Source organism: Brachyhypopomus gauderio, chromosome 9, assembly GCF_052324685.1.
Source record: "Brachyhypopomus gauderio isolate BG-103 chromosome 9, BGAUD_0.2, whole genome shotgun sequence".
NCBI lineage: Eukaryota > Metazoa > Chordata > Actinopteri > Gymnotiformes > Hypopomidae > Brachyhypopomus > Brachyhypopomus gauderio.
In genome coordinates this window covers 14,684,288-14,696,874 of record NC_135219.1, presented here as the reverse complement: position 1 = coordinate 14,696,874, position 12,587 = coordinate 14,684,288, and the positions used below count along the sequence as shown (strand labels likewise).

Genomic DNA, 12,587 nt, shown 5'->3' with positions numbered 1-12,587 from the left:
GCCTTTTCACACATGAAAATAATTAAGTCTAAGTACAAACCACATTGACTGATGACCACCTCGCGGCCTGTTTAAGGCTGGCGCTCAGCTCCTACTGACCGGATTATGAGAAGCTAGCTGACTCCTTCCAGTGCCAGAAGTCCCACTAAGATAGAGAAGTGTTTTTTTATTATTCTCATCTTGAATTAGGCATAGGCCTATTCATATCCATACTGGACTTAGAAGAGTATGTTACTATCTTGAATTACACATATTCATATCCATATACTTAGAAAAGTATGTTCCGATTTTTATCTGTTTTCCAGTTGAATTTAAATCCATCTGCCGGTTTCCCTGCCAGTGCCACTGCCCAGTGAAGTTTAGCATTCTCGCTGCTTTCAAGTTATCTTTTCTAGAGTTATTTTGTGTGTGTGTGTGTGTGTGTGTGTGTGTGAATCTGTGGAATTGTTTTTTATTTAGATTTGGGTTTTTTGACTGCCCAGCCTTTTCTGGAGTTTTTTGACTGCTCTTTTCTGTAGTTTTGGGGTGTGTGTGTGTGTGTGTGTGTGTGTGTGTGTGTGTGTGTGTGTGCCTGAGAGATAGAGATGCTGTCTTGTTCTGTTTTGACAACCTATTTTTGACGCATTGATCATTTCCTCATTTGTTGGATTTACGTCTTATTCTCCACCTGTGCAAATAAAAAAAACAGTTACATTTGAACTGTGATTGGGGTTCTTTGTTTAAATTATTGCCCGGCCCTGGTGTTTGACTTGGTAGATCTCGGCATGCCAACAACTTCAAAAGTAGATCTTGGTTAAAAAAAGGTTGGGCACCCCTGGTCTAACTCATCATGTGATCCCTCCGCGACACTGTTGACACTACTGAAACGTGAAAAAATAAGTCCGCATTGCCGTAAAGATGGAGCAGTCTAAGCCAGGGTCTAAACAAACTACGAAACGTAAAGGTAGCGCTGAAAAGCTGAGAGAGAAAAAAAGAAAAGCTGCAGAGGTTACTCACTGAGTGAACAATGTAGGTTTCAGTAGCTTTTCAGTTGTTTTTCCCCTCTTCCCACTCCTGGGTGTAACGCAACTCGCGCTGCGGAGCGAGGGGACGGACACAAATGCTGAGAAGAGCGAGATTTATTACAGGGCAATCCATAATCGAAGTCGTAGTCACAGGCAGGGGTCATAACAGGTGAGCCATCCAGGTTTGACAGATACAGGGGCATAGTAAAGACAGAACAAAACTAAGCAGGGTACACAGAACAAGGAGCAGACAACGGAGAATACAATACTAGAAATGAGCGAGCACAGAATCACAAGAGCTGAACACGATACAACGAATAACAGACAACCAGACTGGGGAAATACAGGGACTATATGAACATGAAACTAAACTAGGAACAGGTGATCACAATTACGACACGGGAGTGGCAGACAAGGGAAACCAGGGCAACAGACGAGCTGGGCGGGGCTAACAGGCAAGGAACAACAAAGACATGAGGAACAGAGACGTTGGAGTGACAGCGAGGAGAGGGGGCGTAGCCCTACGTGACACCGGGCCACTTTTTCTCCCCAGTTCGCCCCTGGTCATGCTTAAATTTAAAGCTTTTAGTTATCATTTATAAGTTTTAAAATCTGTAATTTTACTTGTTTGAGAGCTTTTTTAAATATGTTCAACCACAGCATATAGGCTACAAACTCAAACTTCTATGCAGCCTTTCAACACACCTTTAACCTAAATATCTAAAATGCTATGATAGCCTAAAATGGAAACTTGCTGCTCATCCAACACTTCTTCAGTCTTGACCATTTGCTATTTTATCAGAATAATGGCGCGTGGCAGCAGGATTTTGGGAAGTATGCAAACACCAATTAGTATTGATACTAATCAATCGTCATTGCTCATCATTCTCATGTAATAAAGTCCCTGTGTTATCCTAACGTTAATACCTGCTTACGTACTACACTTTCCCGCTCAGTCTGTCTATTAGGTTTATCTTTCACAAGCCTGCATCTCTGGCTGCTGCTCTCTCTGTCTGCTGCTGCTGTCTTCACCTACAGAGAACGCGGTGGCTACAGCAGCGAACATTTTTACATATTTTGTAGCATCTACATTGAGACTCTTCAATTTCTTCGCTCCCCCTTTCTGCCGCTTCTGTTGCTCCATGCTGCCTCTCCTTTAACAACGCGCTCAACACTGAACGTAGCGGGAGTTACAGCCAGGGTTGCCAGGTCCTACAAAAATGTCAGAATTTTTACCCGCAGCTGGATTTTCAAACAAGCCCAATTTGGCGTGAAAACCACGAACCTGCCAACTCTGGTTACAGTGGACCACGCGGAGAAAGGGTGGGGCCACTTTCATCCTATATCCTGATTGGTTCAGACCACTGTCTATATTGAAGATATATGGGCCAAATTATGGGCCGGTCTCTTCGAAAAAAAGGGAAGGAAAAAAAATCCATCGGCCATTGAGGACTGTCGGACCAGTATGCCACATTACCAGTCCAGCCTTGTGACTGTGTAAAGATTAAAGAGGAGAGGCTGAGGGTCAGGGCATCTGAGGCGTGTTTTACTATTCACATCTGCTGTTTCTTGCCTGTTATATAGAAATCTGCAATCCACTAACAGATTTGTTTAAAACACACTGGTATAATGTGACATTTAAAGATTGGCCTGCATTATTTTGAAAAGACATGTCTATGTTTCTTAGATAAAAATAACTAAAGAACACTCTGAAATCCACAATTTAAAATAATAATACTAATCTTGTAATACAAAGGCATGTGTGCTTGTGTACATGCACTCTTGTGTGTGTGTGCGGGTAAGGAGGTGTGAGGATGTGTGTTGGGGAGAGGATTCAGCCACCTGAGTTGTGACATAAAACGTAACAAGAACCTTGTATACGTTATCCCCCCATTTAAATCTGAGCTCTTCATACAGCATACATAGAAAGCGAGACAGAAAAGTGACTGGTTTCCTGATGAGCATCATTCCTCTTCCTAGTAAGTGTGATATCGTGGATGGAACAGAAGTAGCAGGAGGCAGTGTTAGAGCTGCAAAGAGTTTATTGTCCATAATGCCAAAATAAAGTAGCAGCTCAACAACTGAGAAAGGCGTAAAACGCCAGAGCAGTAACCTACTGAGTTAAAGTTAAGGCAAACAGCAAAGCTAAGCCACAGTCTCTTGATTACGATGTTAACGCATTTGCTGAGTTTATTTATTTCGGGTAAATATGAAAAAAATCAGTTGTACCAATGGTCCAGGTGCAAATTACCAATATAGACAGAGTCAAGATACATGACGAACACAAAACCTGAAAGTAAACACCAAAGCAAAGACAAGACAGGAAACCACAGAAAACAAAGAAGCTGTGGAGAAGCCAACGTTGACAGTATCCTGCTCAAAGACTTTTTCTTCACATTGACTACGAAATCGGGCAGTTGTAATGAAAATGGTACAAGATTAAAAGGTGCATGTAAATCCCAGCGAAATCTTCCTCAAAATGAATTATGATAATTAAATAAAATAAATTAAATTTAAAATGTTTTTACATAAACAGTACAGTATTCATAAAGTAAACCAACCAACCAGCGTAGCCATACAATGGAAATTTATATATATATTCTCATTCTCAAATGTGTCCAAGTTGCTTGAAGAAGGAACTGGAGAGAACCTGTTCCAATCTGAAATGTTGTACACACAATTCTTACATAAAATTACTTTATAACAAAATATGACAAGCAGAAGTCAGTGCATGGCTTAGGCAAGTTAGACCATATGATTTTCTACAACACTGAAGGAATTTGTAGTGTGTGATAGCACATTATGATGATGAAAAACTACATGACACCTTCAACAATCATAAAACAGCCTAATTGAAAATTTGAGAAAGATATTTTTTGTTGAATAATATGGGATCAAATACTTACTTCTTCACCGCAATCTCTGAATGATGGGATGTCCACTAGAAGACGACAGTCCTGCAGTAGTGCTCTGTAATTGACACATGAGCATCAACACGTAGGTATTTAAAGTGTGGATGAATACATCCAAAATTACACACATTCATGATCAAAGGTATTTGGTTATTTACCCTTGTGCGGTTAGAGCTAATGTTAATCAGTGACAACCTTCTTGCCAGCACCTCTCGGACCTGCAAACACAAAACTGGTAATCTCCAAGTACTGTTGAAATTCATTTAATATCAATAATACAACCAAAAGAGGTGACTGAGATGGAGTGTCAAAAGTGGAATTCGTTTATTTTTAGAAAAGGTTTTTGTCAAGACTGACAGTACGTACCTTACTGTCCAGCAATGTTCCAAACACCAAAATAAAGAAGCCCTTTCAAAAGATAAATGAGATTTCCTGCATTAAGCACATGGTGCATCATTTCTGCTGTAATTAAATGCATTGTAGTGTGCACAGTGAATTAAGCATGCACCACTCCAATTATAGGTAAAATATGTGAAATAATCAAAATTGTCCAAGAATTCATAACTTAATACTCATTTCTTACTTTATTATTTTAAGCTAATATGTGAAATAAAATTGGTACCTGCAGTGAATTAAGGGTTGCAAACACCACGTGAATTCCCTTATTAGGGGACACCATGGTTCCAATGCCGATTCCCCAGGTCAGACCAAATATAGGGGTTAAAATCCCCACACATCTGGCAATGACCACTAAGATATGTTTCTCATCTGGCTGACTGGAGGAACCAACTCCCCTCCTCAACATCTTGTATATAACCACAATAAGCACCAAGAGATTGATAACTACAATTGTCAGAGCTGGAATCACAAATGCTAGGAGGGCCTTCGTTTGATCCCAGTTCAGCCAACATGCATCCTTTTTTGCCACATATCCTTTGTTTCCAGCTGTTGATGCCACAGTGATTACAGCTATGAGTAATGGGGCCCCATAGCCGATGGTGAACGCTATGGCCATCATCTTGACCCTGGACAATCCAGAAAAGACCATGACGGTACGGTAGAGGAGCAAGAGTGCTGACAGCAACATCCAAAAGAAAAGGACAAGGTAAAAGAAGTGGATGAAGAACGTCACTGCACTGCAGGGACCCACTGGTGTCTCCCGTTCTGGATTCACAATGGATGCTCCAATGATGAAGCATATGTCCGCAATCAGGAGGGACAGAGCAATGTTGACTATGGAGACATGCCGCATGTAGGATGTGTCGTTCCTTGTCATGGCTTTCCAAATAATGATTTCAATAATGAGGCATAAAACCAAGCTGACCATCGAAATCCCAACACCAATGTAAGTTATGTAGGCTAAGTCAGAAGAATTGCTGGCAAATGGTGACATCAGGATTGAAAAAGAGGTTGTGTGATTACATTCACATTTAACTGTTTCATTTTCTACAACCTTTGATTCACACCCAGTTGGGTCCCATCCTCCAATCCCTTGCAAGAGAGCAAAGTTCCAAAACACACACTGTGGGTATTTCAGTGAATTGTTTATAAGGGAAAAGGAAATGTTTATGTTGTTAATGATTTTTTCTGGCCTGATCACAACTACGTCTCCATTGATGCTGGTATGAGCTGCATTTCGAACTGGCAAGACAGTGCTAAAATTTGAGAGAAATATGAAGGTAAAAAAAATGTCTTCAGTATTTCCTGGTAAATCTAAGATATCTATTACATTTTGACCAAAATGATGTAAATATGGAACAGAAATGTTCGTTCTGGTGAGATGAATGGTGCTGTTTACTATTTCAAAGGTTCTATTTGAGAGTTTCTGTGCCATTTCCTCGATGGACATCAGAAGTAACGAGCTGGTCTTCTGGGTTTCATTGTTATTGTTCAGAGTTGTCCATGTTTTCTGTGCTTCTATGGATGTAATGACCCCTACTGTTTGCAGGAAATCCTTTAAATTGAAAAACTCTGTTAAAGTCATATTTTCCTCATCTGTTTTAACAAAATGAAATATAGTGTCTCCTCTTTTTGAAGTAAAAGCAAGTAGTACTTTTAACTGGCGATATGCTGCACGATAACTTGCTGATAGTTATCAGTTTATAGTGTCAAATATATTATTCTCAACAGCCTATTCAAAACAGGATATTTGCTGAAGTCACACATAAAATTCGTCCAAAAGTAAAAATGAATACAAACCTTCATAATGAGTTCAGTGATTTCTGCTAAGTTTTGTGACACATTAGCAATTTGTTGCAGTAGCTCAACAATTCCCAATATGGTCACCTGAGACCCTGTTATGTTTTGCCTATTTGCCAAAGTAGCACTGCTGAGATTGGCCGTTATTTCTGGGATGTCTGATACCGCTAAATTCTACAAACAAAGGAAAGCACAAACCATTAGAAACTCTGAATTTACATTCAGACAATCACAATTTTCTTTATTGGAAATCATATTAAATTTATTGTGGATCAAATCAATTCCCCAATAAAAATCTATTTACCTGAGCTCTGTCTATCAGATTTTGAATGACTCTGGGGATACAGTTGTTTTGTGTTATGTTCCATCCTGCAGACTGACATACAATAATTTGATTGCCAACCATTTCTCCAGTGCAATCAACAGTTGCATTTTGATTCAAATGTCCTCCCCCATAGTCTGAACTACTGCAGGCGAATTCTAAAAATAACATTAATACACATTAGTTTCAGATTTTGGTCAAAGGAGGGAAATGGTAAAAGGGAAATGAAAATTAGACCTATATCTAAAAATGTGTGTGTGTGGGGAGGAGGTTTAGAGGGGTAGATTTTGGACCTCACCAAACCTATAGCTGTAGTTGTCTGTAACGTTATTGGTTCTAATACAGGTGAAGAGGGACACAATTGCACAGAGGTAGTATTAACTGCAGATTCTGTATTTAATTCAGTACATAGACAAACGGCCAATAGACATTTACATTTATGGCATTTTGGCAGATGCCCTTATCCAGAGCGACTTACATTTTTATCTCTTTTTTTTAATTTTTTATACGAGTGAGCAATTGAGGGTTAAGGGCCTTGCTCAGGGGCACCTCAGTCATGGCCTCAGGTCTGGGAATCAAACCCACGACCCTCTGGTCACAAGACCAGTTCCCTAACCACCAGGCCATGACTGCCTCATAAGGCAGAACAAACTCTTAATGCGGTGACGAGAGTTTTTGGACAGACCATGTAACACTAGGGGATTCAGTATACATCTGCAATATGCGAATGGATGAGAGCAGGGAGGGAACAAGAGAACTTGGAAAACAGGTAATAGTTCTGTCACGGTACAGTGGGCCCCCTACTGGTCACATCCGTGTACAGCGGCAATTGTCTTCTTGTTGCATTGTGTTCGTCCCTCAGGTGGGGCTATGATCCGCCTCACCTGACGGTCATTTGTTTGTCTATATATGTCTTGTCTTTGTACCAGTTGACTGCTGGTTATTATATCCTTAATTCAGGTCAAGTCACAGGTTTTTGGTTTGCGCACGTTATACATTAAACCAGGGGTCTCCAACACGTCGCTCGCGAGCTACCAGTAGCTCGCCACCCCTTTCCGAGTAGCTCGCCAAAGGGCCAATGAATTACATATAAATTTGTAAACCTAATTGGTCCCATCGAGAAATTCACTTAAATTTATGTCCAATCAAAATTCACAGTTGTCCCTCCCCTTCTAACACTAAATGATTATTCGCCAATTATACAACAGTTAGTTCACAATCCGACTGGTTGAGAAGTGTTCTAACCCTGCAGATATGTGTGATAACAGCACGGTATTCTCATTCTCTGTATCACTCCGCGGACGCGTTGTCAAGTAACGGCATGTACATACGATAACACACTCCCTCTCGTGTTCTATTGCTCAATTAGCTGTCAATCAAAAAGTTAGGCTGCCGTCAATATTGAATAAACCAGGAGTCACCCACGTCATGAGTCGCCCGCGGGCTTGTTTTAAAAATAGCTCACTATAGCGCCATGCACCAAAGCGCCGCATCGTTTATGTTTTTGCTACTATTACAGATTGTCCGCACTCGCACACGCAACTTTCGTTCGACGCCACCCCCCCCCCCCCCCCCCCCCCCCCCCCGCTCAACAACTTCCGTTTGCTGCCAAGGCCCCCCCCCGGTAGCCCTCCGCAATAACTGGTATCCAAGAAGTAGCTCCCAGTTCCAAAAAGGTTGGAGACCCCTGCATTAAACCCTCCTTTTTCCCTGAGACTTGACATGATTTCTTCCTTTTTCATTCACACCTATGCTTGTCACAGAATAACCAGCCACCTTTCAGGAAGCCGCCAGTTTCCTTTTCTTTCTCCTTCTTTCGTGGTCATGTCTCGTGATGTTTGTCTGCGTGTTATATATATATATGTTGTGTGTCTCATGAGAGAGTGAGCTGGGTCGGTCTCCGCTTGTCCCACCATGTTTAAATGTTTGTTTGTCTTATCTACATTATGTAACACGGCGATGACCAGAGCCCGTGACCTCCGTAATGCTCCTCTTCTAAGGAACATGCGTTTTTCTGTTATGTGTTATGTATAGACATGTGGACGTTAGAATGATGTGAGTGTGAGACGCAAGGGCCTCTCGTCTTTGTCGCCTAGCTCTCCATGTGTTCCGTGTTGACGGTGGTGAGTAACTGCGAGCTGGAGAGGCGCATCCCTGTTTGCAGAGCGTGCATGTGGGTCCTGTCTGTTTTTCTTTTGTATTTTGTCTTTTCGTGTTCATTTTGTCCTAGCATGCTGTGTGAATTTGTTGTGTGTAATTGGCTATGGGGTCCCAAGCCACATCCGGGGTGTAGCTATGGTAGGAGGCCCTGACCAATTGGAGGGATTCCTGAGCCGGTAGGTGCCCCTGAGCCCTATTAATTAGGCAAGGGATGCCTCGGGCGTTATGTAGTAGGGTGTCACCTCCTGCTGAGAAAGAGTCCTCTCCCCCCTATGTACTGGGGTTATAATGGTCAGGGTTATGCGCGTATGTTTTACATGTTGTGTGGGTGTGGTTGGACGTGTGGTGAGCCATTGCTCCCCGTCCCCACACCTCGGTGCCTATGTGTTTTGTTTCATGTCATGGTCGTGTAGTGCTGTTGTGTGCAGGTTCCTGGAGGCGAGAGGCGACTCTCCCGGTCAGCGTGGGATCTCCTGTGGGTGTTCCTGTGGCAGATTTCCCAGGCCTAATGGGGTGCCTAGGGCCCTAGTCTCTGGCGCTCCTGGGTTGGGTGGAGGAGTCCACCTTGCGCTGAGCGTCCCCAGTAAGGGTTGACTCCCCAGGAGCCTGGGGTGACCCCTAGCGGAAGGCAGGCGTCAGCTCCGAGAGGTAAGGTAGCCGGGAGCGGTTAATGGGTGGTGTGACTGCGCTCAGGGAGGCAACCTGCGCACACAGTTACCACAGACAAGTGGGGAGCTGTCGCTCTCCGTCCGCACACCATGGGGTGCTCAGCGGTCCGATGCCCGCTAGGGTCCGATGGCCCTGTGACTGACTGGGGCGTGGTTGTCAACTTGTTGATGGCCCAGTCGGTCCGCGGCCCTGTCCAATGAGGGGGAGCTAATCTATGTATATTTTTTCTGTGTTACAGCTCCAGGACTGCAAGGAACGGGTCCCTGCCTTGTCCCAGCCAAGTGAAGGGGAGCTAATCTGTGTGTGTTTGTATAACAGCTCCAGGACCGCAGGGAGCAGGTCAGTTTTGTCCCCGCCCTCCCGCCCCTTTGTTTTGTGTGCTGCCGCTGTGTGCCGCACAGCCAGTGGAGGGGAGTGCGGCTTGGTGGGGAGGACTGTCACGGTATGGCGGGCCCCCTACTTGTCACATCCGTATACAGCAGCAGTTGTTTTGTTGTTGTTGCCTTGTGTTCGTCCCTCAGGTGTGCGGGGCCTATGAGTGACCCTCCTCACCTGAGGGTCGTTTGTTTGTCTATATATTGTGACGCGCGGGCAGGGCGAAGGATGAGACACGGAATCCTTCTTTGGCAACAGATGTCACTTTTAATATAATTACAAATAGCGCAGTATGCGCACGTAGAAACACACATGTACATGAAAAATGTGCAGACTCAGACGACGAGCACAGGACACTGCGCGAATGAACAGCCGGGGGGGGGGGGGGGGGGGGGGGGGGGGTGTGGCGGCGAGTTTAAATTGTTGACCGGGGGGAGAGGGGGTGGGCAGCGAGTTTAAATTGTTAGCGGAGGGGAGATGTAAATGGACACAAATTAAGTATTATATCGCAATTGATTGCCAAGTATATACGCCTCCGCCGAGCAGAGCTTTGAGGACCGATTTCGATTGGAGGATCGTGCTCTCTGTCTGAGATTTTTTATATAAATTTTTTTTGCTGATGCTGGTCCAGCGTGTCACGTGCCAGTGATTATGCCTCCACGTGCCAACACTGGCACGCGTGCCATAGGTTGCCGACCCCTGCATTAAACCCTCTGTTTTCCCTGAGACTTGGCGTGATTGCTACCTTTTTTCGTTTGCACCCTTGCCCGTCACTGACGACAAAAAAAAAACAAACATGTACTAATGGTAATGGTAATGACACAATACACCCGGGCAGAGGATCATAAACATTAAGAACTAATAAACTGGGGAACAAGGAAGACACGAACACGGAAAACAGCAAAACACAACAAAGCAGTGAACCACTAAATACACTAGAAAAGAAACCAAACTCACGACAGCAATAAACTAACCCCGAGGCAAACACATACCTAATGCCAACAATCAACTGCAACGCTAGAACGAATAGTAATACTAGGAGATAGAGAGGACTGATAATAAAGATAGAAACGAAGACTAGAATAAACCTACGGTAGGCAAGGGGCGAGGACATAGGAAACAAAAAACAACCTGGAAACATGGAGGGGACGAAACAATGATCGACAAGGACAGTGTACAAACACTGAAGGGCACTAGGGAATGTCTGAATGGGATTAATAAGGGCAAGTGCCAGGTGAGGGGCAGGAGACAGGAGGAACAAGGGAACACAACAAAAGCTCATGGCTGAGACATGCTGGGCAGACAACACATAGGGGAGACACAGACTGAGAAAATCCTGACCTACAGACAGTTAAGCGGATAGCTGAAATCCACAATGGCAAGAATTTTCCACTTTACACTTAGAAGAAACAATGCCTGAGCAAAGTCTGGAAAATGACAAAGGACAACCAACACCTAGGGTATACTCTGTTATGGCTGATTCAATCCCGAAAATTTTCCAACTCATGACTCACAGATGTAGAAACAGCTGTTATGCCCAAAACATTAGACTGCTGAATTACCAATTAACACCGCCCCAACCTGTTAGTCTTGTCTACGTGTTTTATGTTATGCCTAGCTCCACCCCCATCTGTCTGTTAAGTCACTGTTTTTGTATTTCACATGCTTTTGTTGTAAGTTCTGTTTGCCATTCCTTGTTGCATTGGTTTCCGCCTTTTGTTATTGGATGCAGCTGTTCATGGTTTAGTCTGTCTTATTAGTTTGAGTTGTTTATGGTATATCCATTGTTTCCAGTACATGGTTGAGGGTCAGTTTATTCTGTATTCGTCATTCGATCATTCAACGATTGCTGTTCATGGATTGGTGTTTGTGCTTCCACTTATTGAGATACTCCTGTTATGTTTATATCTCAGTTAACGTTAGTCCTATGTTTCTCATGCTTTCCCTTGCCCAGTGTTACTACCCATGAATATTGTTAATTCTTAGTTCTTTAGATCAAGAGTTTTATCATGGGTTTTGTTTCTCCATGCTAAAGTTTTTGTCAAGGATGTGCTATAATTCCAAACAGTGATGGGAAACAGTGTCATATGTTTCAAAATCTTCATCTATTGATGTGATTTTTTTTCCTTTTGTCAGTGTTGAAAAAAAATTTGACTCACCTTCATTACTTGCATTTATCTTAATTGTCTTATATTCATTATATTCATTTCCAGTGGCTTGACATGTGACCCATTGTACTTTAGTATTGTCGAGGCAGCCCTTTTTCTTCATATATTGGTATGTCTTGCAGTCTGACGATACTCCTGTGCAACAGAAACAAAGAAAAGTCTGATTAAAGAGTTATAACTTTTTTTAAGAGTAGTTTACTTTTTCACTCAATTTACTCATTATGGCAATTCAGACCCACAGACTAGCTAATCTCACTCTGTCATAAGCAATAATGGTGCCAAGCATCTTTTCAAAGTGCTGTCTGTGCTGTCACTGAGTGCAGCACAGCACACTTGAGGGATAGTAATAAGTGCCATCATCAGCAAGCACAAACACAGACATCCGATACTGGCTTGTGAATGATGGGGTGGGGTCATCCCACCCAGACAACAGTTTAAATGGTTTTAAAGAGTTTTAAAGACTTTGTGAACTAGTGGAAAAAACATTACTTGGTCTTTAGCCTCTATATGTAATTTGATTCAAATCATTGAAAATATGTGCTGCTTTTTACAGAAGCATTCTGCAGACATATAATAATGCTGACTGCTTGGGCTGAGTAATGTGGACCCAGTGAACACATTGATGCTGCACTCACTCTGTTTTTAAAGTTCAACAGTGTACCATCAGTCTGTCTACTTTCAAACATTACTAAGTACTGGCCTGGAAAGATTAGGAGAATTGGCTTTGCGGTGTTTGGCAGAAGCTCAGTGATTCGCGTATTCATCAGTGTGTGTGTGC

The 12,587-nt window shown here is 42.9% G+C and overlaps 1 protein-coding gene across 4 annotated transcripts in view; it reads right to left on the bottom strand.

Annotated features, from left to right (window-relative positions):
- Positions 1-3,047: 3,047 nt before the first annotated feature.
- LOC143523178 (uncharacterized) overlaps positions 3,048-12,587 on the bottom strand; it is a 42,697-nt gene continuing 33,157 nt past the window's right edge. For all 4 annotated transcript variants that reach the window (XM_077017449.1, XM_077017452.1, XM_077017451.1 and 1 more), the window contains 8 exons: positions 11,801-11,944; positions 6,420-6,595; positions 6,116-6,289; positions 4,539-5,870; positions 4,283-4,324; positions 4,075-4,134; positions 3,911-3,974; positions 3,048-3,664 (listed from right to left, as the gene is read on the bottom strand). In XM_077017449.1, coding sequence (XP_076873564.1) covers positions 3,915-3,974; positions 4,075-4,134; positions 4,283-4,324; positions 4,539-5,870; positions 6,116-6,289; positions 6,420-6,595; positions 11,801-11,944 — 1,988 coding nt within the window. In that variant the 3' untranslated portion in view covers positions 3,048-3,664; positions 3,911-3,914. The remainder of the gene's footprint in view (positions 3,665-3,910; positions 3,975-4,074; positions 4,135-4,282; positions 4,325-4,538; positions 5,871-6,115; positions 6,290-6,419; positions 6,596-11,800; positions 11,945-12,587) is intronic.